Source organism: Acomys minous, assembly GCF_964271855.1.
Source record: "Acomys minous genome assembly, chromosome: 12".
Taxonomy (NCBI): Eukaryota; Metazoa; Chordata; class Mammalia; order Rodentia; family Muridae; genus Acomys; species Acomys minous.
Window position 1 is genome coordinate 100,906,453 of NC_140493.1, and position 27,371 is coordinate 100,933,823.

The window sequence follows — 27,371 nt, forward strand, 5'->3', positions numbered from 1 at the left end:
TGGAAGTAAGAAAAAGGAGGAGGAAAAAAAAAAAGCAAAACAAAACCTAAACTCAGCGAGACGCTCCCGCGCCCCCCCCCACCCCCAACCACACCATGAGTAGCGCTGTGTTAGTGACTCTCCTTCCAGATCCCAGCAGCAGCTTCCGAGAGGATGCTCCACGGCCCCCGGTTCCGGGAGAAGAAGGGGAGACCCCACCGTGCCAGCCCAGTGTGGGCAAGGGCCAGTCCACCAAACCTATGCCCGTCTCCTCCAATGCTAGGCGGAATGAAGGTGGGCTGGGGGAGCCCGAGGGGCGAGCCTCTCCCGATTCCCCTCTGACCAGGTGGGCCAAGTCTTTGCACTCCTTGCTGGGCGACCAGGATGGTGCGTACCTCTTCCGGACTTTCCTGGAGAGGGAGAGATGGGTGGATACCCTGGACTTCTGGTTTGCCTGTAATGGGTTCAGGCAGATGAACTTGAAGGATACCAAAACTTTGCGGGTAGCCAAAGCGATCTATAAGAGATACATCGAGAACAACAGCATTGTCTCCAAGCAGCTGAAACCCACCACCAAGACCTACATCCGAGACGGCATCAAGAAGCAGCAGATCGACTCCGTCATGTTTGACCAGGCACAGACTGAGATCCAGGCGGTGATGGAAGAGAACGCCTACCAGGTGTTTTTGACTTCTGACATATACCTCGAGTACGTGAGGAGTGGGGGAGAAAACCCAGCTTACATGAACAGTGGGGGTCTGGGGAGCCTAAAGGTTTTGTGTGGCTACCTCCCCACCTTGAATGAAGAAGAGGAGTGGACGTGTGCGGACTTGAAGTGCAAACTCTCACCCACCGTGGTTGGCTTGTCCAGCAGAACTCTGCGGGCCACCGCGAGTGTGAGATCCGCGGAAACGGTTGAAAATGGGTTCAGGTAAGGCTTTGGCTGGGCTGGGCTGGGGGGGGGGTGTCATGAGGCTTTGGCTGGGCTGGGGGTAGGGGTGGGTGTCAGGGTTAGCTTCGCAGATGTTTTCAGTTAGGGTAGGTGGGTGGATGGCTAGGCTGGACAAGCTGATAAAGGTTGGTTGAGAGCTAGGGCTTCTGGCTAGGAACCCTTTGATCTTGTGTTTTGTTGTTGGGGTGTGTGTTGGGGGGGAGCCAGTGTATGCACAGCTGAATACCTTCCAATGCTAACTTCAAACAGTGGCAAGCAGTATTTATCGAGGTGGTTACTTACTATCCTGGGCCACTGGAAAGGAGAGAGAGGAAGAGACAGATTGTGACTACAGCTGCTTTGGCTGCCTCTTGAGTCACTGGACCCACGAAGCGCCCCTTTGGGGAAGGGTCATTTAACTCTACTCATCAAAGTAGAATCCTGTGCCTTGGGGGAGGGGAAGCTGGGTTGTGTTGTGGTGGAGGCACGGGAAATAAGGTGTGGGCAAGTGGGATCTTTTGAACTTTTATGTTAAGATAAGAGCCAGCGATTGGCTCAGCAGCTGCGTTTGTGGTTCCCTTTGTAGAATTAGGCATTTCCCCAGCGAGGAAGACATCTAACTACCTTAGGGGAAGGCCCTGCGACTTCCTCACGAAGGAGCCTTGGCTTTAGAGTGGGCTGGGCTATTAATCCAGTTTGAAAATGCTTTGGAGCCCCAGGGTCAGACCTCAGTTGATGGTTTGTTGCTTAGTACTGATAGAGCAGTGTGGGAGGACCGGGCCCTCCGGAGCACTTTCTCTTTTTAAAGCTTCAAAGACAAACAGTCTATTATAGATTGGCCAAATCTCAGGATCCTTGGCCCTTGCAGGCAACTTCAGACCTCCTGTTAAAATGAGTTTTTCTGTCCCAGGCACCTCTCCCAAGATCCCCGAGGAGAGTGTACCTCTTAACTCTAGGCTGTTGCTTATGACTCGCGGGGCGGGAGATGGGGTGACACTGGATTATTGCTGTCTGCGTGGCTTTTTATCCTGCTGTCCCCTTGCATAGTTTTGTCAGGGACCCAGGATGTGATCTGCAGGTGAAATCTCACTGGCTTTGTGGGGCGTGGTCTCCAGTGTCCCGCAGCGTCGGGACGCCCCTGGGGTACACCCCTGGTTGCTGTTCTGGAGCCCCTCTCCATAGTTAAGTCCTGAATGGTGTAGGCATGGTCTCTGGTGGGTTGTTGTTTTGTTTTTGTTTTTGTTTTTTTTTTCTACTGCTAGCAAGCTGGGGAGGGAAGGGCTTGCTCTCTAGTCACCAGAGGGCGCCCTTGCAGCTTTGGGAGTGAACTTAACCACTTTTCAGACATCTGGTCAACACCTAAATGGAACTGGCTTGGCTTTTGCAGTTGTTAGTGGCTCGTAGCTTATGGAGCTAGGCTGCCTGCACGAAGCTCTTGGGGCCGCTGTAGCTGGGTGCACAGAGGCGCCTGTATCTGTTGTCCTGCTCCACTGCAAGGATGTGCAGGGAAACTTGGCTGTGGGCCTCCTCACCCTCCAGCTTGGCAGCCAGTGATGAGACTCCTTAAGGTCTGTGGCCTTCTCACAGTGGGTCTTCTGTGTCTTCGGTGTCAGCCCTAGAGCGTCACCTTTGTAAATAGCACAGTGCGGTTTTGGAGGCCTGCAGTGAGGAAGCGTTCTGCAGGCAAGGCTCTGCTCTGAAGACTCCTTGTGGGTGGCTTGCCTCTTCCCAGAGGCGTCACCAGGATCCAACCAGCACTAAGCCTGCAAAGCACTTGGGATCCCAGAGCTCTTCGCTGAGTACTGTGGATGCCATTGATGTGTGGAGGGACCCCACCTGCTCAAGTGTAGTTTCTCCCTGTTTCTGTGAAGCCCAGGGCTTAAGACACGCCCAGGGCCCCTTCTTTTTAGCATGCAAGGTCTCCTAATCCATGTACGGTGTCTCTGTAGCACGACTTGGTTTGCAACGTTCTAAACTTCGTGTTCATCGCATCTGTAAGATGGGTGGGCACTGTCTCTCTTGTCTGTGTCCTAAGGTTGTTCTTAGGATCAAAATAATCAACATGAAAGCCTTTTGTAAAGGGAAACACTTTGAAAAGATGTTAAGTGTTATAATTAGTATAATTAACTATAATAATTGGGTCTCTGAAAAGGGCAGCAAGGTTAGCACATAGCCCTTTTAAATGGCAACTCTGGGGGTTCAGCCCATTCTTCATTCTAATATCTTAGAGGAGCACCCCACCCCCACCCCCAACCCAACCCCTTGCCTCAACTTTCTCTACTCTCTAAACTTTGCAAGGCTGCCTTTCCCCACATTCTTGCAACTTTTTCTCTCAAGAGTGGAGTCTTCCCTCCCCTTCCTGTCTGCCCACTCATCCTGCAGAGAGCCTGGCCTAGGGGATGGGCTGAGTAAGTCAGTTACCCAGTAAAGTGAATGAAACTGCTCGAACCTGCAGAGGGCCGGTCTCCCACAGCTGCTCAAGAGTCATCTTGGCCACCAGGTGCCCAAGGCACTGGCTAGCCTTCCAAGCCCTGTGTTTATGTGGGCACTCAAAAGGAGCCTAGTTTTTAACGACTTGTTTGTACCCTTACCGATTTGGTGTCGGGTTTAATATAAATAGTTGGGACGGAAGAGCAGAAATTACCCTTGGAGGGAAGGGCTCTGGTTTGTGCCTGGTTGAGTGGGATGCCGGGGCTCTTGATGGCCTCTATAAATAACCAAGGGCATAAGTGACCTGGTGGTGGGAGCGCGTGTCCTAACCCTCACACAAACAACGCCCCACCCCAGCGTGCTGTGTTAGATACATGTGGACCTGGGGCTGGGAGCTCAAGCGCTAGGCCCACACTTATTTTAAGAGGAGGAAGCAGTGTTGAGCATGCACAGAGCTCCCTGTGTGCATCCCTTTCTGCCCTGGCCCTGGGCAGGGTTCCTCTGCCTCCCCTTGGGCCTTCTGCTCTGGCCTGGCTTAAAATCCCAGGGGCCCAGCAGATGGTCCTAGGCTGGCTGCAAGTGTTTCCTGTTCTCTGAAAGAACTCCTTGATGAGGCTCTTTTTTTTTTTTTTGAGAAGCCATTGGAATCAAGCTTGGCTTCAGTTATCAAGGAAAATGATGCCATAGGAAAGATATGCCGAGAGCAGTGGTCAGTCATTAGATGGCAAAATGCCAGCGGACGCAGCTAAGATACACTTGTCAAACTTTGCCCAGTTACAGAAGACACCGACCCCTCCCTGCCCACCCATCCGTTGATCCTGCCTTCCAACGTGACAGTTGAAGAGGGTATTGCCCTTCCAGTAAAGTGCCAGAGGCTCATGGCAAACCCTAAGATCAGCCTCAGGAGTGGCTCCTTTTGTTGTATTGTTGGGAGAAGGTCCCCAGAAAAAGACCCTTTGGTGGGTTCTCTTGGCTTCTTCATAGCTGGGGAGGAGCAGAGGTGGCCCCTACATTTCCTCAACATTAGGGATATGGGTTAGATGGCCACAAGCACTTCTTCCCCCCTCAAGGAGCCACGAGGCTCTGTTATTTGTCAGCTGAAACCCCCTGCCTGTTCATGGCAGAGTGGCCAGTGTGCACACCCACACTGCATGGACCACAAGCTAAGTCCCTGCACAGTTGGGAGTACAGCCCTCCTGAAGAAAGCATCAGAGCATCTGGGGACAATTAAGGTAGCACGCTCCAGCTCCCCCCTGCCCCCTTTCTTAAGCAATCACTAGAAGACAGCTCTAATCCATTTTCTTAAAATTACGTGGCACTTTGGAGAACATTCTAAGCGTTTAAACATTGAGTTTCTGTGCCCCCCCACCCCCCACCCCCACCTTGTTATGATTGTAGGAAAATCTGGGCACTTTATTGCACTCAACTGAGTTAAGAGTGGTGTATTCCATTTTTAATTACCAATCACACAGTAGCTCTCTATTTTGGAAGTTGAGGGAGACAAGTTTATTTTGGGAGCCATGTGCAAAAGGATGGCACGTGCGTGCATGCCTACGCACACGTACACGCTCGGGGGTTGACTTGTGTATCTTTTTTGTTATTGTTGCAGTGGTGAGGAAGTCATTTTCTCCCCAAGGAGGCCGAAGTATAAGTCTTAGATCTGAGACGCTGCTGATGTGTTAATACCACCAAGATCTCGAGACTGAGGGGAGGCTAGGTGTGTGGATGCTATTTAAGGCCGCTTTGGCTGTTTTGATCTTGTGCCATGCGTCTTCAAGATCTTCCCAGCAACCCATTTGATGGATGTAGGTCTTTGAAGGAGGCTCAGCCAAGTTTGAAGCTCCTGCCACGGGGCCACCCCCTGCTTTTGGTGTCGGGGATACACGTGTAAAGACAGGTTGTACCCCCACAGAGCACACAGTCTTGGACTCAGGACACACTTTCAGCTGTGATGCCTTGCTAAATGCTACAGGAGAAAGTAGAAAAGGTTTTGGGAACACAGCATCTCTCCATTTTTTTTTTCTGGCAGATGGGTACTGGGAATTTGGGGTACTTGCTTCCTTGTTCCAGTGCCCTTGTCCAGGCCTTTAGAACCTGTGAGACAGGTGTGGCCATGTTTGAATTGCCCGGTTTTCAGAGGGAGCCCTACCCCTAGGGGAGCTGTGTCCATCAGCTAAACCAATAGCAGCTGTCGGCCTCTGACTTCTGCACCCCGCCATAACTTACAGACTGTGCGTACCATTGGATTTCCCCAAGGACAGGAGGGGACCCTGGAGTAGTTACTGTGGCAGCCCTCTCTAAGGCAGCAGGGGACTCCAGGCTGTTTTAAAGACTTGGCCTCTCTCTGTCCGCTCCCACCCCATGGCCTTTGTTGGCCTTGTGTTAATTCAGATTTGTGCCACCTCTTGCCTTCAGTTCAGCCTTAGAGGCGATAGTGAGCAGAGAGCCATCTTGTGGGTCCCTCACTGGCCAGGAGGCTAGGACCATTGGTCACCCACCCCTTCAGCCTTCTCTGCCTCCCTAAACTCTCAGTCCCTGCCATTTTGGGTGCCTGGGAACCCCAGGTTGAGAATGTATGGGTGAAGGGCAGGCAAGGATAGCCCTAGCAGTCTTAAATTCTCATTATAAAGTATTAGGAGGTGACAGGTCTCCCTGCCCTCAGCGATAAGGCAGGGCCAGTGGCCTAGGGACAGTTTAAAGCCACTTGTCAAAGGTGTACAGCCAGTTCACACGCAGCACCCCTGGTTTGCACTTCTAAGGTGTTTCCATTTCTGAGGGACACGTCCAGGCTGGTGCATCAGGACAGAACCATGGTCCCAGCTACTGTCCAGCTGGTCCTGCTCAGTCTCCATTTGGCTGGTCTTGATGCTTGGCTCTCTAGCACCCCTCATAGGATGGTTGTGGAGACTCAAGGTGATGGGCAGCAGCTGTCACATGACTATGGCGCTCCAGCCCGGTTCTGGGTGCCAGGGGAGCAGGGAGCCCCCTTCTCCGGGGTCACTTGTTCCTTCTCAGCATCTCAGCCTAGAGGACCCTGGGCGAGACACTCAGGGCTCCGGCTAGAGCAGAAACTCTTACAATGGGCTTGGCGCCCACGTTCTTTCCTGGCTCCACTGTTGACATTGAGATCCTCACCAGAATGGACAAGAGTTCTCTGCTGAGCTTCTGTCTGACCTACTGAGCCTCTTGGGGCCTGTGTTCTGCTAGTAACTGCTGCCCATGATGCTGCCCCCCCCCCCCCAGACTCCTGGCCCCTCTCTCTTACTGTCAGGCTAGACTCTGGTCGCTTGGCCTTTGTACCAGTCTCACTTAGTCTGGAGAGGACCTTTTGTAGCCTTCCCTGCCCACTGTATTCTAAGTGTCTTGAGTCATCTCAAATTCCTGCTCATGGCGCACCGGTCTCTCTGTCACAGGGGCCATTCCCAGCTAGCCTTGCTAGAAGCCTCTCTATTCTAGAACAGTCTAAAGTATCTTGTGATAGGCAGAAGGAAACTGAGGGAGAGCAAGGTGCGTTCATGCCGCACCCACCAGTTCCAGCTCTGTACAGTGGCTACTGTGTGACCACCAAGGGCCGTATCTGGAAAAATGGGCACTGCACCCTATGCTTTCTGCCTGAGGGAATGCCTGCAATCCGGTAGACTTTCAGCAGCACCCAAATACCTCCCTCACGACAACCCCTTGCATTATGGCAACGTGTCCCAACCAGAACCTGGGTGCCTGGAGACCAGAGCCCAGCATACTGCAAGGATGGGAATTTGGTGAGCAAGAGCAGATGGCTGGCCATGACCTTTGGTAGGCCTCTCTCCTCTGCCAGCCCCACAGCTATCTTTACAGAGCAGCTGCTGTGGGCTGATGGAGTGTGTGTCTTTTTTGGAGCTTCCCCCTGTCCAGTTCTTGTCTGTTACCAGCTGAGCCCCCGGAGGAGGACTATGCCAGGGACTGGGCAAACGAAGCCCCCCCCCCGGCAGCTACAGACCAATCGACCCCTGGAAGGGGCTCTTCCTGCAGCCTGTGACCTGTCTCCCCCCCACCCCCCCTCCAATACAAGTCCTTGGCTGGTGACACAAGTGGAACGCAGCCCAACAGGAGACAGGCACACTGGTTGTTCTGGGAGGAGATCAAGGGAGGGAAATGGGGACCCACAGGCCACTAAGACAAAGGGGCTGGAGACCCCTGGAGGAGGGGCCTGGGCCTGCCCTTGACACAGCTGCTCATTTCAGTCCTGGGGCCTTAGCCAGCCCTGAGGGAACGAAGGCCATGGTGGGGGAAGGGCACCGCAAACACAGTGCATGGCTGCCACTGGACTCCTCAACCTTAACTGTCCTGTCTGTCTGCTTACTGTAGGCCTAGGTCAAAGTGAGAAGGCCACCCCAGGCCTCTAGACCTTAGCATTTCTGGACTAGGCTGGCAGGCCTCAGATATGGGAGATAGGATGCCTCAGATGTGTTTTTGGGTTGGGAAATTGGCTTGGGTGCACCAGGAGGCACCTGTGACAGGTTTCTGGAAGCTCTCACCCCCAGTCTCCATCCCTAGGACAGTCAGTTCCCACCACTCTGCAACACTGCTCTGGTGGACCCCTCATCTTTTGAGCATTGGGGAGCCCAGTCTGCCTCCCCTCCAAGGGGAGTCGGTGGCTACCAATCTTCTTTTTGTGGCCATCTGCCCAGGCTGGCAGCTGGACCTGGACAGCAAGTTGGCATAGACCAGATATGGGGTTGTGCACTGCATCATTCTGGGGGGGGGGGGTCACCTGATGACCTGGTTCCTGGTGGGGATCAGTGACCGTGTTCCTCTTGTACTTTCCCCGTAGGTCCTTCAAGAGAAGCGACCCAGTCAACCCTTATCACGTAGGTTCTGGCTGTGTCTTTGCACCAGCCACCAGTGCCAATGACAGTGAGATATCCAGCGATGCACTGACTGATGACTCCATGTCCCTGACAGACAGTAGCGTGTAAGTATCTGTGTCCCTTCCACAAAGGTGTGCGATGTACCTGGGGGTGGGGCAGTGCTTTGCAGAGCCCGTCTCTGTGAGTGGACATTGGTTTTCTGGGAAGGGAATGTGGTGGGCGTGACGTGATGGTGGGCATGATGCTGGTGAAGGATGGTGGCGTGGTGGCGTGGTGGTCTAGATAAAATTCTGTGAGAGCCCTGAAGGCAAAGCCGGGGTAGTGTCTTCACAGAAGGAAGTGAGTATATAGTGGAAGGGTAGGATGAAGTGAAGAGTGTCTGGATTTCTTTCTCTTGGGGGGTGGGGGGGGTAGTTTCTAGACAGGATCTCTCTGTGTAGCCTTGGCTGTCCTGGACTCTTTGTAGACCAGGCTGGCCTCGAACTCATAGCGATCCACCTGCCTTTGCCTCCCAAGTGCTGGGATTAAAGGCGTGCGCCACCACACCCGGCTCGTGTCTGGATTTCTTAAGTTTAAAAACCATCTTCTGCCTGCACTGACGGGAGAACCACTTGACTGGTCCTGAAATCAAGTGCACCTGCAGCAGAACCGGCAGGTAGAACGCAGGAGCCTATTAGAAAAAAGGTTTTGTTCTTTGGGAAAAGGTAGGGAGCAGAGAGCTGGACCTCTCCAAAGGGCCAGCACGTACAATCCGCCCGCGTGCGCGTTTCAGTGGCCGTCACTCAGGTCTATAACTCCTGGTGGAGTCCCAGGTCTTCGCCAGATGCTGGGCATCCTAGGAAGAGGCCCTTCATGGTGCTGTCTGATCTCAGATCTTTGGCTGACAGATGGCTTTTGATACATATTTTTAAAAGCAACTGAAGCCATTGAAGTGGTCCGATGAGGTCAGAGACTGTCAGGCAAGGTCATGCTTTGAGGTTTGGGTCATTTGAAATAAAGTCAGGAGATCTTGGATGGATGGCATCAAGTCTCCATGAGTCTCATAGTGGGGTTCGGGGTGAAGTAGTAGTCTGGATTCCATGCTTCCTGCCGTCTCAGAGTTTGTTTAAGGGAAGTCAAGGTAGAAGTTGGCATGGGAGAAACTCCCCAAAGGCTCTTTTCACCCGGCACCCAGTGGAGAATCGATGTTTCAGAAAGGCCTTCAGAGGCTTTCTTCCAGCAAGCATTTATTTGGTTTTGGTTTTTGGTTTTTTTGTTTTGTTTTGTTGGTTTTTCGAGACAGGGTTTCTCTATGTTATCTTGGCCATCCTGGACTCGATTTATAGACCAGGCTGGCCTCGAACTCCTGCTGAGAGCATGATCTTGGAAGACAATCCATTGAGTTGGTATGAAAAGTTCTGGCACATTTTTTAGACTTCATTTTAGCAGCAGCAGCTGCTGCTGCTGCTGCTGCTGCTGCTGCTGCTGCTGCTTCTTCTTCTTCTTCTTCCTCCTCCTCCTCCTCCTCCTCCTCCTCCTCCTCCTCTTCTTCTTCTTCTTCTTCTTTTTTGGTTTTTCGAGACAGGGTTTCAAGACAGCTCTGGCTGTCCTGAACTCACTTTGTAGGCCGGGCTGGCCTTGAACTCACAGTGATCCGCCTACCTCTGCCTCCCAAGTGCTTGGAGTAAAGGTGTATGCCATCATGCCCGGCTCATTTTAGCTTCTTAAAACTGGAGAGTCTATTCCTCACATGTTTGAAACTATGTGGCTTCTGTTGGCTGCTGTCCCCTAGACTGGCCAGCCACAAAGGACCAATTGGAAAATGACTGTTAATTTAAGACTCTGCTACTAATTTTTTTTTTTTTTTTTTTTTTTGCCCCTGGCAGCTTTTATGGTGGTACCTCAGTTTCCCATGTCAGTAAAGTGACAGATATTCTTTAGGGGACAAAGTAAACTTTATCCATCTGTTTGTCTGTCTATCTAAAGTGGTTTATTTTTATTTCATGCACATTGGCATTTTGCCTGCAGGTGTGCCTGTGTGAGGGCACCAGAGCCCCCTGGGACTGGAGTTAGATAAACATTGTGAGTTGCCATGCAGGTGCTGGGAATTGAACCTGGGTCCTCTGGAAGAGCAGCCAGTGAGTGCCCTTAACCACTGAGCCATCTCCACCCCCAGTTGAAGTTTAAAGAAAGAACATTGTTTTGGCATTAGTGAGAGTAGCGTGCACATCATTTATCCACCAGGAATGAAAGGTTTCACAGAACTGCTTCCATTTTCATGACTGGCTGAGCCAATACAGGGCAGAGGGAAATTATTCTAATTTATTTTGTGTATATGAGTGTTTGTAATACTACATGTGTGCCCAGTGTTCACGGGGGTCAGGAGAGGGCACCAGATCCCCTGGAACTGGAGTTGGGGATGATTGTGAACCACGGGGTGTGTGCTGAGAACCTAACCCAGGCCCTCTGCAAGAGCAACAGGAGCTCTTAAGCACTGATCCATATCTCCCGTGTCCCCTACCTCACCACCCTCAAAGAACCGCCAAGACTCACATTGTTTTTAATAGGCCTAGTGCTTGTTTTGTTTTGACTGAATCTCACTATGTATCCCTGACTGGCCTGGAACTCACTATAGAGACCAGACTGGCCTTGAACTCACAGCGCTCTGCCTCCCAAGTGCTGAGATTAGAGGCACACACATGCCGCCATATCTGGCCCTAGTTTGCTTCTTGATAGTCCAAAAAACCTTAGTATCATGGTGAGTTTTTATGATGGATTGGAGGTCTCTGGCTGTGAGATTGAGTAGCACCTGTGTCCCGTGTCCACTGCCCCCATCCGTCCCTCTCTGATTGACCAGCTGTCCGGTTTTGCTCTCGTGTCTGGGCACCTAGGAAAGTGTTTGCTCCTGCAGGAAGCGTAGTTATAGACTGTGTGGGAGCCTCACTGCCTCGTGTAAGATAAGAGCAAGCTGGATGCGAATGAAGCCATGGGGTGAGTCTCCGAAGCCTGGTGCCCTTTACATACGACTGTGAGGCTTCTGTTTGGATTTCTTAGAGACTGTTTTTGGCTTGCTTCCTGCCCCTTGGCCGGGATTCAGTCCCCATCACTGAGGTGTTATTCTGGGTTCATGACAGATAACTTGGGTGTGGTCCCATGCTCGTTTCTATTTGTCCTCACAGGACCCAATCAGCAAGGTAGGCAGTGACCACTGACTGCCACAGGAAGGGAGCAGCGCCCTGAGCCCCTCATGGCAGAGGCAGAGCTCAGACCCAGGCTGGATATGGCGCCTGCCCCACCCACCACGCCTTCCATGTTCACCAGGAGACGTTAGTGGGACCGGTTGTCCTGGAAGCCTTTTGAGCCTCTTTGGGTTGCTCTTTTCGTTTATTACCGATCATAGCACGTTCTCGATTGGAGGAGGAGTTTCTCCCGACACATCCTCATTTACTTCCCTTTTAAAATCCTTTCCCAGAAGGAAAAGGTCTCAGGTAGCCCATGCTGGTCTTGAATTCGTTGTGTGACCAGAGATGCGCATGAGTCCCCGGTCCCCCTGCCTCTCTCTCCTCAGTGCTGGCACTGTAGTTAGGTGCCACCGTACCTGAGGTACTGGAGCCCGCACCCAGTGACTTCCTGCGTGCCAGGCAGTAGTCCCCGTATGCAGCCCTCAGTCTCCTTTGCACGTGACCCTCCCTTCCCATTTCATGTAAAGCATGTGTGGACTTAAATATGAAGAACTGCTTTGAGAGCCAGGAAGAGTGGCCAGGCAGAGACCCTAGGTGGGATGGGGCCTGATAAAGGACACTTTCAGGAAGGGGCCAACTACTTGTCACTTGTCACTTTTATCTTCAGGCTCCTGGTGGCCTGTCCACCTGGCCTTGTGACAGGTATCATGTCAGGGGGAGATGTTGAGCAAACCAGAAAGCCAAGCAAAGGTAATTTTCAAGACTTAGAGTTTGGGGGTCCAGGGTATTAGAGCCTCCTAGCCACATGGGCACCCCGTTTGCTTCCTCCTCACTGATGTATCCACTTGAGCATGGTTAGTCTAAGAGCGCAGCTGGCATCAAGGGTCCCTCCAAGGGCTCCTGGGAATTTTCTAGAGCCACCTTTGGTGGGAATTTTCTAGAGCCACCTTTGGAAGGGTCTCTAAGAGCAAGGGCCCACTTATGGGACTTGGTCCTGCTTAGAGGCTCTTGTGGGTGTCTGGTTACCATCAGCTGCCAGGCACAGGGTTCCCCCAACCCACCCAGGGGCCCGGGTGATCCCCAAACTCCTGCCGAACAAACAAACTTGGCTGGAACTAAAAGCTCAGGGCGACAGCGAAGCACTTTTCTGGCCAGCCATCCCTGGGTGTGTATGATCTAACCTGTGTTGAGCGGTCACCCTGGATTCCCAGGGCTGGGATTAGACCCCCCCTCTTCAGAGCTCTGCCAACTGTGGGCCTCGTGCAGATGAGAGCACCAAGTGCAAAATAAAGTGTGTGTGTGTGTGTGTTGGGGGGGGGGGTGAAAAGCGGAGCTGAATCACTCTCAGCCCATTGTTCCTGTGGAGAAGCCTAGGGGGGATAAGAGGTAGCAGGGCCCCTTTGAAATGTGCTTGAACAAATGAATAGGAGCCCCGGAAAGCCTGAAAAGAACCCTGGCTGCCTCTGCTCCTCACAATGGGCCCAGGGCTTGAGGGGCTGGGGAGCAGGGCTGGCTGCCCCTGCTGGGAGTTGGGAGGGTACAGGGATGAGGGGGGAGTGGATGGGGGGTGGTGTCAGAAGCAGCTTTCAATAGACTCCAGAAGGTTGTAGTTCATTAGACACAAGCCCAGGGACGCAATCATCTCATTTGTGACAGAACCAATTAAGTCCCCCTGGGCCTTTGCAAGAGGCCTGCGTAGAAGGTGGGCAGGGCTGGCCGGGTCTCCGTTCTTCCGGGGGACCTGAGACCTGCATGCTGTAGCCTGGGTGTGTGGAGCAGACAAGTCACGTGCTGACTTCTTTTGCCACTAAAATAAAAATCCCTCTTAGAGATGGCCAGGGGTGGGGGATGGGGACGAAAGTCTCCATGTTAGCGCCCCCCCCCAAGGCTGTTTTATGAGCTTGTTACTCTGAAACCTGCATTCTCAGAAGAAATGGCTCCCAAGTTTTTTCCCCCTTTGAAAGTTTACTGCCAGACTTCCAGCAAAATCCTAAACCTGCATTCCAGGAGGGTTAGAGCTAGGCCGGGGGGGGGGGGGGGGGGAAAGGGCCCCACAGAGCACTCACTAGATTTAGGGGAGCAGGGAGCACCTTCTTTGCTGCCAAGTTCAAGGACCCTCAGATGAGGGTATCAGGCTTCTTTCTCCGGCTTGCCTTTTCATGGGGAGCTGCCCTGTCATCAGGATTGGCTGCATTTGACTGTAGCTTGCTTCTGGCCTGTGTGTCCCCACACAAGTCAACGCAAGATGAGTTTTCTCCACTCTGCAGAGTGGGTGGCGGTTAATATTTTTACTTATTTTTATTTCCTCGTATTTTACATATGGGGGTTTGGTCTGGACACTGGGGAGACATCTGAGTGAACTTCAAATATTACCTTATCTTACAAACCAGGCTTTTGATGTTGGCTGTGATCGGAGGCTGCTTTAGAGTGCCTGCCAAATGTGGGTGCGCGCGTGCGCTTATGCCTGCTATTTCAAAGCCACCGGAAAAAGTGACATTCAGGTTAGGTCAGGCACAGTGGAGTCAAAGGGCTAAGCTAATTGGCTCGGCTTAAATGGCAGCTAAGTGGAGCCTACACTTCAAAATCTGTGCGCCCCAGAAACAGCTGGGCCCGGCAGCAGGCTCGTTAGCTAATGTTTATAATTAGAGGAGACTGTAGAGGGACCAAAACTCTGGCACTCTCCAGCCCATGGTTATGAGCAGCCAGGACGCTGGTCATAAACTTCTGGAGCCCAGATAGAAGAAAGGAGAGGCCCCCTTTTGGAATGAGGGGCTGTTTTGGGAGAAGATTCCTAGCTAGGGGGAATTAAAGCCATATTTCCAGGACGGCGCCTCTAAGCCTCTGGCTTCTCCAAGCTGAAATTCCCCCTTTGGGCTCTGGGCACACGTTGCCTTTCCTGTGGCTGGATCCTTCACCTGCCTTGGATGTTGTTAGAGGGACTTAGGGCATCATTTGTCCCTCCACCCCCTGTTCTGGCTGTCACCTGCCTCCCTCCACCCCCCCACTCCCTACTCTCTTTTTTGCCCCCTACCTTATATGGAGACAGCGTACAGGATACAGAAGCCTCACCACTGAGGAAAGGAGGATGAGGAAGGAAGGATTGCTGGTGCAAGCTGAAGGGCAGCATCCTGAAGGAGGTGGCTAGGGAGTCTCTCCTGGGACTCTTAAGCAGTGTGTGTGCGCACGCGCGCATGCGTGTTTCAGGTCCACCTTCTCTCCTACCTTTGTATAAGTTCTAGGGATCGAACTCAAGTCTCCAACACTTTTACCTCCTGAGCCTCCTCACTGGCTCTCCTAGGACTCATGAAGCCTCGTGTGACTTGTTCCAAGGTAGGGGTGTATATAGGTAGCTACCTCCCACCATTAACACCCCTGAGGAAGAGCTGGTCGTGAGAGAAGAGAGAAGTGTGGTTGCTCAACACGAGAGCCCCATTCTGGGTGAGGCCCCATCCCCCCACCTGGCGTTCCCATAGCCAACGAGTGCTAATGGTAGAAGAAGGTGCCACATTTCCCATTTGTTCTTTCATTGTGTCACGTGGCTTCTTGGAGCTTAGAAGATGGCACCCCCATATTCAGACCATCAGGGTACTTGGGACCCTGAAGGCCAGTTGCCCAGTTAAGGAGATCTGTTCTGGGGGTCAGCAATGGTTTGGGTTGGGAGCCTGAGGTTCCTTTTGTTTGTTTGTTTGTTTGTCACCTATAAAATATAGTTCCTTAAGGTTCCCAAGAGAACATAATCTGACGGTGTGTCAGGTGTTTACAGTAGTACCTGAACTTGCTCTGTGGGAGCTAGGAGCTCTGGGTGTGGTCAGTGGCCTTGGGTATGATTTGTTTGCTGGTGAAGAACCCTAAGTTACTGCTGGAGTCTAAACAGCTGTTCCAAGGCGAGAGCTTGGAGTCTTCATAAAATCAGTGTTAGGTGCTACACTAAGTTGCTGGACTTAAAACCTGCAATACCTCTCTTCCCCTCCACCAGCCTTGTCAATCAAGCAAAGCCCTTGGTGAGGCAGATACCAGTTTCTTCTTCTTCCTCTGTGGCATTTGACTTCGCACCGTTGATTCTGATCTTTCTTCTCCCTACTCCCAGCATCCCTCGGTGCAGTTACCTAGCATCCCTCAGTGTAGTTACCCATCCTGTGCTCTTTAGTCAAGGTTGGAGTTAGTTACACTGTTGCCGTAGCAGGGCTCTCCATCGTCCCCTGGGGACCCTGGTCAGCTGCCTTCCAGGAAACAGTTAAACTTCCGGAACATGCAGCTAAGGAGCCATAGGTCAGCAGTTGCCCTTGGCTGCTCTTTAGACACTGATAGACACCTTCTGCCAATGAGACGAAGGTTTTCTTCTGGTAATGAGCAAACCACCAGGGAAAGGGAAACAGTCAGACACCTAATGTTGCTGTCACAGCCTCAGACTGTGACTCATCGTTGGAGCATGTGACTCCTGAGATCTCTGGAAGGACATCAGTGGGGAAGTCATACCTTGGCCATTGTGCTCCTGAGACTAAAGTTTCCTTCCACTTGCTAAGTCTTGATTTCTTACCTTTCTCACTGAAGAGTTGGTCTAGAACTCAAAGATCTGCCTGGGATTAAAGGCTTAGGTCTCCGTACCTGGCCCATGTTTTACTTTTAACATAGATCGAAATGTATGGGCCTCACAAGCTCGCCCAGACTTCATTGGCCACCTCTCAATTTTAAATTGCATCCTCCACCCTCCAAACCCAGTGGACCTCTCCCCACCCCCACCCCATTTCCATAATTGGGCTTTGACATAGTGCTTATAACTTTTGAACATTTGTTTTGTGCTGTTTTTGCATACTTCCCTGAGACATCTTATTAGGGTATCAACTTCCTAAGAAGGGTGGAGCTTTTTGTTCCTTCTGCCCACAGGCCTCTTGCATAGACTCGGGTAGGTACCTAGGGAAGGTCTGGCACATTGTACTCAGATGTCTTGCTGATTTATAGGGCCTCGCAGAAGGGACTTTGCTCATATGTGCATATCGGTTCTGTTTTTGAATCTCTGTTGACTGGGGAAGGTCACCCTAAGAAGATGAAAAAGAGAGGACACTGCACCTTCATGAAGAGGTGGTTGAGCCCATGGGTGTGGGCATCCTTTTGCCCTGGCACTGTTCTCCCAATTTAGACCAATAGCAGACTGCCAGGACCAAAGGAGTTCAAGACTCTTGTACTTGGGGACACACAGGATCCTTCCAAGCTGATGTTCCTATGTCTGGGAGAGAGCCAGATTGCCACAGATGACACTGGGCAGGATTTGAAGTTTGGTCTTGAACGGCAGCTCCTTCCCTACAGGGACATGGTTGCACCCAGAGATGTGTGGCTCATTCCCAGGGAAGTGTGTGGCCTTTTCCCAGTGGCGGGTATCTCAGGGAGGAACATGTGATGATGTCACATGCTGAGATTGCCTTTGGTGAGCCTGTGGATTTTGTCTTTGCCCACAGAGATGGAATCCCTCCTTATCGCATGGGGAGTAAGAAACAACTCCAGAGAGAGATGCATCGCAGTGTGAAGGCCAATGGCCAAGTGTCTCTACCTCACTTTCCGGTGAGTATAGACGACGACATGGGTAACGTTGTTTCCTGAGGTCGTGAGTCATGCGAAGAGCCAGAAGGTGGGGAGCAGTGCCTGGGGTCTGCTGGAGTAAAGGGAGGGGAAGGAATCGTTGGCCTGAAGAAATGATGTGCTTTCTTGAGGTGCAGTATTAACAGAGTGACACTTTATAGTTCCTGAATTGAGGAATAGGAAGTTCTATGAAAAAGAAACCAAGTGTCACTAGATGATGACATGATAGGCTCGCTGCCAGCTAGACTGGAAGCCCCTGGAAGGCAGAGAGCCTCAAGAATCATTCATTCATGCATGCATTCATTCACTCACTTATGTCTGTATGGTGTGTGTGTGCGCGTGGGTCTTTGCCTGCATGTATCTGTACCATGCGAATGCATTACTCATAGAGGCCAGAAGAGGGCGTCAGATCCCCTGGAACTGGGGTTATTGATGGTTGTGAACTGTCATGTGGGTGCTTCATGGGTCCTCTGAGAGGGCAACCAGTGCTCTTAACCTCTGACCCCTCTCTGCAGCCCCCAGGGGTTTTGTCTGTTAGTGTCTGTGTCTGGTCCTGGTACAATTCCCGTCTTAGGTGCTTAAGTGAATGAGGTTAGGATAATCTCTGTCCAAAAACTACCCCCTCAACCCCCACCCTGAGGACTCAGTCACTGTCTACTTATCTGTTTACCTGACCATTTTACTAACCCAGATGCCCCTCTCCCCACAGAGGGCCGCTGTACAGCCTTACCTTCCTCTTATTTCAGAGCTGGGCTCTCTTGAGTCAGTCGGTGCCTGATGAAGGCTGGTGTGTGTGGGTGTCTAGAAGCGGGGCTTCCTGGAGAAACTTCTCCCATGGCCGAGGGAGGGTAGCAGGTTTCTCTGGGACCTTTTCCCTTGAACATATCCCCGAAGGCAGTCAGCACACAGTTGGTTCACTGGGTTCAAGAGCCCACAATCCCCTTTCCAGGCCAAGCTCCCTTCTACAGTAGCCTGCTCTCCGGGGTGCAGGGAGGAAGCAGCCTCATTTACTCAGAGCAGGTGTCTCTGTATAGTCGACTTTCCTGGCAGCCTCAGAGAATCCAGCTGGTTCGTTTGGTTGTGCTGTGTTCAGAAGCTGACACACCAGACTGTGGGTCCCAGTCACCTGAGTAGGGCTACAGATTGTAATTCTCCTGGGGAACTCCTGGCACAGGCAATGGCCGACTTCACCTTGTCTAGCGCATTCAGGTTGCTTTCAGGGGTGACCTGTACGGTTCTCCCCCCCCCCCCCCATATAATACAGATAACAAAGGATTTGGAAGAGGGTGGGAATGGGTATGTGTTAATCAAAATCCTATTCCCCAAGCCTATAAATGGGCTCAGTTTTGTCCTGGGGTGTGCAAATCGACTTGGGTGGGGGCTGGTCACAGAGCCAGCCTTCATAAGGACAGCCGTCCACACGGGGGCCTTTCCTTCCCCTCTCACGTGCCTGCAGGTAAAATGGTGGCTATCATGAGGCTGGGACTTCAGCAGGGGAGAGAGCAGGTCAGCTTTCTGCTCTTCCCAACCCCAAATGAAAAAAGGCATAGCAAGAGAGAGGGGGGGTGGGGAAGAGGAGGAGGGAGAGGAGGAGGAGGAGGAGGAAGGGGCTGGAACAAGTGGAGAGGTGGGGAGGGCAGAGTGGAGGGGGGGGGGAGCGAGATGACAGAGAAAGGACAGAAAGCCAGGCGGTGGGGGTTCTCGCTGCTTGCCGCTCTTGGCAGGCTTTCTCGATGCCTTTTTATATTCTGTACTTGGTGTGGAGATGCTCCGTTTTCCCTTGATAGATCAGCTTCAGGCAGCCGAGCTCAGCAGTGTTCTGCTACTAGCCCGCAGCAGCTTCCTTCATTTTCTGTACAAAGAGAGAAGGAGGAGGAGGGGAGGAGAAAAACGAGGGAGATGGAGGACAGTGTTGAGACAACACTACCTCAAAGGTGCGCAGTGTGCGGCCAGGAAATAAATTACCACTTCTTCTCTGATCTGGGGCTGGTGACTTCCCCCCACCCCTTTTCCCTCCCCCCTGCCTCTTTTCCAATCTTTTTTTTTTTTTAATTTTCAACTCCCTTTCTGTTTAGACTCTTACTTTTTATTCCTTGAGTTGGTTTCCCTTCCCCTCCCCATCTCAGAGGGCTGCCTTTTTTTTTGATGTTTGACAACAGTCTTTGAAGATTTTCTACTTCAGAGTAGCTACTGATGGGCTGGTTGTACTACAGAGAGAGCAAGCAGGACCTCTCGGAGTGCGACCAACTGCTCCTGCCCAAGGCAAATGCTGGTGGGGACCATGGCTCTCCATGAGGCCACCGAGCCCGTGCATAAAAGTCCTGAGCAGCACAGGCCATCTCGCCATCCACTTTCCACCCAAACACGGGGACTCAGCGCACATCCGTGGGCCCCGCCAGCTCCATCTAAGCTGATACGGCCAGCGCCTGCCTGGCCTGCTAATGGTGCCTGGTTCCACCCTTCCCACACCTTCAGAGAACCCACCGCCTGCCCAAGGAGATGGCGCCCGTGGAACCCGCTGCCTTTGCCGCTGAGCTCATCTCCAGACTGGAGAAGCTGAAACTGGAGTTGGAAAGTCGCCACAGCCTGGAGGAGCGGCTACAGCAGATCCGAGAGGTAGGGCCAGCTCTGACATCCTCCCCACCCTGCCGCGAGTCTGTGTGCATGCCTGCATGCGTGTGCCAGCCCACGTGTGCATGAACCCAGAGCATGGAGGTGTTGCCGTTTTGTTCACATCCCCTCTGGGGGGGCCCCCCCCCTCTGTTTCCAGGATGAAGAAAAGGAGGGGTCTGAGCAGGCACTGAGCTCACGGGACGGAGCACCGGTTCAGCACCCCTTGGCCCTCCTACCCTCTGGCAGCTATGAAGAAGACCCACAGACCATTCTGGATGACCACCTGTCCAGGGTCCTCAAGACGCCTGGCTGCCAGTCACCTGGTGTGGGCCGCTACAGCCCGCGATCCCGCTCTCCCGACCACCACCACCACCACCACCATCAGCAGTACCACCCCCTGCTTCCAACCGGGGGCAAGCTCCCCGCTGTGGCCGCTTGCCCACTCCTTGGAGGCAAGAGCTTCCCGACCAAGCAGACGATGACAACGACGACGACGAAGCATGTTCACCACCATTACATCCACCACCATGCTGTCCCCAAGACCAAGGAGGAGATCGAGGCAGAAGCCACACAGAGAGTACGCTGCCTCTGCCCTGGGGCCACGGATTACTACTGCTACTCTAAATGCAAGGGCCACCCCAAGGCTCCAGAACCCCTGCCCGGGGAGCAGTTTTGGTAAGTGACTAGCGCAGCCCCAGGGTGGGGCATTTTCTCCCAGCCTGAGTCTTGAACAGATGTGAAACGGGTTCAAGGTCTGTTTGGCTTCCTGCGGGGGGGGGGGGGGGGGGGAGAAAGGGGGGGCAGTATGGGCAGGGGTTGCAGCACGGGGAGTGGCAGGTGCAGTGGATCTGCCCTCACTGCACCCTTGTGAGGTTGCCCAGTTCCAGGAGCCTTGGCGTTTTAATGAGATGCCCGCATTGGGTGTTCTTGTTCCATGCAGTGGCAGCAGAGGCGGAACCTTGCCCAAACGAAACGCGAAAGGCACAGAAGCTGGTCTGCCACCGCCCGCCAGGGAAGGAGGGCAGTCCTGTGGAGCAGGGGCCCCTCAGCTTCCTGGGGAAGAAGGAGACCGGTCCCAGGATGTGTGGCAGTGGATGCTGGAGAGCGAGCGGCAGAGCAAGTCCAAGCCCCATAGGTAAATACCAACCCCCCAGGGCTCTGACACAAGAGGGTGTGGGGGTGGCCATTCCTGCAGTCTGGAAAGCCAGTGTGACTGCCCCTGCCATCTCAGTATTAGACGCTGGGCTGAGGAGACCACAAAAATGTCATGCTTTGGCAGTGACCCCAGTTCGTGTTATGGTAGAGTTATTTTCTTCTCTCGCTCTCAGAGTAGAATAGACAAGTTCCTATTGAAGTCACATTTTCCAGTTTTTCTAACCCAGTTTCTCCCCTTCTACTCTCCATGTCTGTTCAGTGCCCAAAGCATAAGAAAGAGCTACCCATTGGAGTCTGCCCGTGCATCCCCAAGTGAACGAGTCAGCCGGCACCATCTGTTGGGGGCCAGCGGACACCCCCGCTCTGTGGCCCGGGCTCACCCGTTTACCCAAGACCCTGCAGTGCCTCCCCTAACCCCACCCAACACTTTGGCGCAGCTGGAGGAAGCCTGCCGCAGGCTGGCAGAGGTGTCAAAGCCCCAGAAGCAGCGGTGAGTGGAACGGTGGGAGGAGCTCCGAGTGTGGTGGGTCTCAAGCGGGGAAGGAAGGCTCTTGTTCTCAGACTCTCCGAGGGAGGAATCGCTTCCGGCTGAGTAAATCTCTTTTTCAGCCTCTGGAAGTTTGTTCTCTTTGGTTCTGTCCACTTGTTAAGAGTTCAAGCAGGGTCTTGGAGGCGAGGTATTCCTCCAAGGAGGATGGTTCCATGATTGCATATAAAGCCCATCCCTTACGTGTCCACACTTGATGTGAGGCAGGTCAGAGGAGTGCATGCGTAGCTATAACCAGGGAAATAGTCAAGAGTCTTGAGCCCTTTGCCCACACTCAGATGGCCCTGTTGTGGGCTGCTCCAGAAAGCCTGTGAACACAGGGTCTTGGTTGGGTCTCTTCAGGGACGGAGGCTGGGTTGGGCCTATATCTCTTTAGGAGGCCAGATTGGTTTTCCCTGCTTCCCAGTTGCCATCAGGATGAGAGCTTACCTCTGAACTCTTCACCCTGCCTTGTCCTCAGGTGCTGTGTGGCCAGTCAGCAGAGGGACAGGAACCACTTGGCCACCGGTCAGGCAGGAGCCACACCCTTCTCCAACCCAAGCCTGGCCCCAGAAGAGTGAGTGCCCCCCTCTCTGGCATCACTGGGGGTCTCCTACCTGTCATCACTGGGGTACTTAGAGGGGTTTACATTTCAGGGAGTGTCACTATCTGGAGTGATGTGTAGATGGGACTCCATATTTGAAATGACCTCTGTTTACACACTTAGCAGTGAGCAACACTGAAGGCAAATGTTGCTGTCAGTGAGGATCACGGGAAATCTGCCCACAGAGAAGTCTGTGTCACAGCACAGGGTTTCTAGGGCTCACCTTAATCAAAAGCTGAGGTGTGAAGCCCTTATCCGAAGGCCAGAGGGCTGGGTGCGCAAGTTACTCTGTAGGACTTGAAACCTAGACAAGCTGGGTGAGTTTGCATCACCCCCGGAATGCTAGGGCCCTGCAGCACCCCTAGAATGCTAGGGCCCTGCAGCACCCCTGGAACACTAGGGCCCTGCAGCACCCCTGGAACGCTAGGGCCCTGCAGCACCCCCAGAATGCTAGGGCCCTGCGGCAGGCCTCTGTGGAGACCCCGTGCTATATGGGAGTAAGTGTGCATCTGCTTCGAGATGCTAACTTTGTGGCATCTTGTTTTTTTCTTTTTCAGTCACAAAGAGCCAAAGAAGCTGGCAAGTGTCCACGCCCTCCAGGCCAGCGAGTTGGTTGTCACTTACTTTTTCTGTGGAGAAGAGATCCCGTACAGAAGGCTGCTGAAGGCGCAGAGCTTGACCCTGGGCCACTTCAAGGAGCAGCTCAGCAAAAAGGGAAATTATAGGTAGGGGTCCTGTCTCCTTTTCCGCACTGTCATTTGCTCAGAACTCCAGAGGGCCCAGCCCCAGAGCGCCTTGGTCTTTGCAGGGCCTGGGATGGATCTGGGATGTGCTATGGGGAGGCTGCCTAAGTAGACTACCGGGCATCTAGGGTCTTTTTTTTTTGCCTCTCCCCCCTCATCTCTAAGAAGAACAGCCAACACTGAAGGCTGCTGAGATGGAACGGTTCTCTGGAGATCTGGCCATGCCTTCTCTTCCAGGTGAACGAGACTGGGGACCAGAAGACAGCCATTTTGTTTAACCAGGAGAGCAGGGCCGGGCTGTGTGGTGGAGGTGCTGTCTGAAATTGGAGGCCCTTTTATCTTTTTGGGGTTGGGGCTGATTTGAAGGAGAGCCCAGTTAGAGTCCACCACATTGGGAGCTCAGGAAAGCAAGAGACCAGGGCCAGGGGGTGACTATCTCCCTTGCTCTGCCTGGTGAGCGCACTGCCTGTATCACAGTGTTTGTCTGTAACTAAGAAGGGGCCAGGATTGTGGGCAGTCAGGAGGGTGAATAGAGCTGGGCAGTCTCCCCCGGTCCTGGGTCTCACTGGCCTCCCTGCCTCCTTGGCAGGGTTGGAGGGAGACCCACACTGACGTTGTCAGGTCCTTGAGGGGCCCCAAGAGCTAAGGATGGAGACCAGTTCAGAAGCATTTCTCACCGAGGCAGGTGATGGCTTTGTCAGTTCACTTTGGACTTGGCCCGCCTAGCCTGCCTCTGGAGGGAGTGCGGTGTGCCTTCTGCCCATTTATGTCCCACATGCAGAGTGCCAGGCCTGGACAAAGCAGACAAGACACTTAAGGCACCCCAAGGAAGTGCCTATTCTTCAGTTTAGCACCTAAGGAGTGTCCCCTCCCCAATTGAGTGTGCTCGGACTCTGTGTAGAGGCACAGCCCACATGCACCCCCAGAGCCAAGGTGTGCAGGGAGAGCTTGAAGAGGGAGCAGCCTCCAGGGTGGGCTCTGGCTCCTCAGTGAGGAAGCTGCTTGCCCTGTCTTTCCTGCTGGGCCCTTTGTGGCTGTTCTTCTGTCATGGAGTCCTTTTGGTGGCACCAACAGAGCCCTTTTGTAGGGAGAAGGACCAAGACACCCTGCAGGTGACAGCTCACTGGGTGGCAGGTGTTCAGCTGGGCCTAGGAAGCTGTTCTGAAAGCTGTCAAAAGGGTCTGGGGAGCAGGCTCGGCTGCCGCCTTTAATCTCGACAGAGACACAGGTGAAACTAATTACCCACGTGTGCCCCTCCAGGGATTCATTTTGATCTTGGCTTTGACTCTGCTGGACTTTTGAGGAGAAGCGCAAGTGACCTTCAGGGGGCGAAGTGTCACAGCACACTGTGTAGGGGCCTACAGGGAAGGGCCTCGCTCAAACACTCTGGCCACATCTGGCTCTGATTTTTTTTTTTTCCTAAGGCACATTTAATAAGCCTGACTTTGAAGCTCTGGCCTCCCCTTTAATGCACAAAGACTTGCACAAATGGTCCCCTCTCAAATTCTTTCCTGATTGGATCAGGCTGTGGGAAGGCCCCTCCGACCCCTCCTTATCTCAGCAGTTGGGCTTGGTGTACTATGCCTCCCCCGCACCAAACCATGGCCTTGACCCCCCAACATAACAGTTTGTACCCCTAGTCTCCACCCAGTGAGGCCAGGGCTGTGGAGCCGGGACCTGGGCTGGTTGAGTAAGCTCACCATGGCAGGAGTTCAGAAAGCAAACAGTCTCTCCAGACATGCCAGACACCATTGGTGCCAGATGGCAGAAGAAGGCAGAGTTTGCCACAGGAAGCCTGGTGCTGTGGAAAACCCGGTTCTTGGAGAAAATGAAGGCGAGGCAGTGTGTTTGAAGTCCTGGAGGGGGCGGCCGGTGGGGGAGGTGCGGGCTCAGGGAGGCTTGGGAATGTTGCCTCTCTCCTGCTGGAAGAGGTTGCAAGTATGGAAAAAGGTCAATGTGTGTTTGCCCAGAGGTACCATGAAAGTCCAGTGTGGTGAGTGCCAGAGGGTCAGAGCTGGGGGCCTGGGTGATATTGGTGTCTGGGCCTTTTATTTGGAAAAAGGCCCACCCACCCCCCACCCCCATACCTTGCTGTCCTGGATCCCCTCCCCCCCCTCCCCTCAGGCTTCCCTAAGCATGTGAATCCTTCATGTGCAATGCTGTACCCCTTAAATAGCCATGTTCCCTAGACAGCCAGCTCAGCCACAAAGGCCCAGGCTAGACCCACTTCCTTGCACTTAACTACCCTCTTCATTCAGCCCACCTGCTCTAAGAAGGTAACGCCACAGCTTTTCACTCAGAGGGCTCTCTACTTCTACAGGCTGAGTGGAGTCTCAGGTCTGCAGGGTCTCTCCGCTCTGCCCTGCCAACACAGACACTTGGCTTTTCCCATTCCCCTCCCTCAGAAAGGGGGGTGGTGAGAGTGTCTGTTGGGCAGGTGGGTGGGCAACAGTTCTGACTAGAGGCCACATCCAGGCACAGACTGCTTCCCGGGAAGAGCCTGGCCTTCCTGCTCCCACAGCGCATCCGCCTGGTCCAACTGGCCAGGTGGGCTGACCTCATTAATCTGCTGTGGACCATGCTTTGAGGCACACCTGCTGCCACAGATGCCTAGCCTGCTTCTCTGTTGGCAAGTGAGATGCCGTCTCAGCAAGCTTTCTCCTCTTCTTTTAAGGTATTACTTCAAAAAAGCGAGTGATGAGTTTGCCTGCGGAGCAGTTTTTGAGGAGATCTGGGACGATGAGACGGTGCTCCCCATGTACGAAGGCAGGATCCTGGGCAAAGTAGAGAGGATCGATTGAGCCTCGGCCTCACTGTGCACCATGGAGCCAAAGCCCAGAGACCTGTCTCGGGCCTACACAACAGCCACAACATAGTTTGAAGGAAAATGAAACCAATTAAGAAGACAAAGTCTGGGGAGGAAGTGGCCCCTGGGCCTTTAGGAGGGTGGGGGTGGTTGGTTTTCAGTATCCATGAGCTGGGTACAGAGATCAGAAAAGCCTGAACTATTTATTCAAAACATGACCACTCTGGGCTATTGAAGATGCTGAGTGTGTTTGAGAGACTGCCATACATAATATATGACTTCCTAGGGATCTGAAATTCATAGACTAAGAGAAAACTGTGTATAGCTTGCCCGAACAGGAGTCCTTACTGATATTTATTGAACATTCGATTCCCCTACCCCCCCCAACCCCCCCCCCCCCAGTTTAATGCTGCTTTAAACACAGAAGTGGGAGAGAGAAGTTCGGATTGCTGTCTGCGCTTAGGAGCCGAGCTGGGAGTGCATTAATCATTTCGTTAACAGAGGAATCTGCTCTGTGTGGCATTTCTTCAAATGAAGACAGGCTTCTTTTAAAAAAAAAAAAAAATGGTGCCCATCTATCAACACATGCAGAAACCGGTGCCCCCTACCCCCCCCAACCCCCCCCCAACCCCCCCCCCCCCCGCCACGCTTCTCTGCTTGCCACAGATGGTTTGAGGGTTGGTTGTGACAACATCTTCACCGCTTTGGGAAATATCCTGTCGGGTGGGACCATCCAGAGTGGAGGAGTGAGGAGCTTCCGCCCCCTGCCCCCCCCCCCCCCCCCCCCGCCCCCAGGGCCAGTGCCTGTACCATCTACCCTTTGCTGAGTCCTGGGGCCAGGAGACTGAGCCTGCCGACCATCACCGTCTTGCGGTCCAAAGCTTGTGCTTTGTTAGGAAGCGAGGGCTCCTTGTTCTGTGTGGGGGAACATCAGGAGCCTACCTTGTCCACCCGACCCTGCGAGGACACGGGGCACCCAGCAGCACCTCTCCTCCGTTACCTTCCCCTTGGCGCTCGCTCGGGTTTGTGTTAAGTTAATCTGTGCGTCCTGTCTGCCACCCTTCCCTGTACTATAGGCCTGTGTATAGTGTAGGGCAGAGCGTTAACCACTGGCTAGTGCTTCCCACGGGAATCAGTGCAGTGCCTGTACAGGCACGGGGACCCGCTCCGTGCACCGCCCTATATTCAGGGCTCAAGCTCTCCCTTGGTTTTTGAAAGGGGTTTATGTATAAATATATTTTATGCCTTTTTATTACAAGTCTTGTTACTCAATGACTTTTGTCATGGCATTTTGTTCTACTTAGACTGTAAATTATGCATTATAAAGAGTTCATTTAAAGAAAATTACTTGGTACAATAATTATTGTAATTAAGAGATGTAGCCTTTATTAAAATTTTATATTTTTCAAGATGTCAGCCTCATCTTTGGATTCCCCCAGGGTGGGAATGGGACCAGGGAATCCATTTTATGCAGGAATGTCTGGGCACGGCTTCCCCTTGCTTAACCTGGCTCTAAGGGGCCTGCAGCCCGCAGTGAACCATGGTTACGTGGCCTGTAAGTTGCCCAGGTCCTGCGGAGCTGGTTCTCTCATGGGGCAGCTGCATTGGAGACTTTGTCCCACAGCCTGCGTTCAGGCTCCCTGGGTACATGCCTCCCACCTGGCTGAGTGATTGTCTCAGTCTTGGGAGAAAAGCCTCCGAACATGGGTTTGTAGCCACGGGATAGTCAGTCAAGTCCAGTGGGGTTTGAAGCTAATGCCATCCACCCTTTCTGTCCTGGGACCTGATGGCCTCAGCTCATCAACAGCCATCAGCCAGGCTCTGGGAAGGTCAAGCTTGGGAACAAATTCTAGGTTCTCCGTAGGAGGCCAACTTGCCCTTTAGAGGACAGATGTGTGTTAAGCATGACCTTGGACATCAGCTAGCTGTTGCTCAGTCATGTGTTCCCCACATGCACAGCTCAGGAAGCTAGGCTGAGGCATGGGCAGAGAGCCCACTTGAA

The 27,371-nt window shown here is 53.0% G+C and overlaps 1 protein-coding gene across 1 annotated transcript; it reads left to right on the forward strand.

Annotated features, from left to right (window-relative positions):
- Window positions 1–95: 95 nt before the first annotated feature.
- AXIN2 (axin 2) lies at window positions 96–26,778 on the forward strand (the record flags this gene model as incomplete). The annotated part of the gene is made up of 10 exons (XM_084751381.1): window positions 96–910; window positions 8,151–8,291; window positions 16,802–16,904; window positions 19,398–19,538; window positions 19,693–20,210; window positions 20,476–20,670; window positions 20,950–21,180; window positions 21,698–21,793; window positions 22,378–22,545; window positions 25,238–26,778. The coding sequence occupies 10 exons, from the start codon at window positions 96–98 to the stop codon at window positions 25,362–25,364; spliced, it is 2,535 nt and encodes an 844-aa protein (XP_084607507.1). The 3' UTR covers window positions 25,365–26,778.
- Window positions 26,779–27,371: the final 593 nt, after the last annotated feature.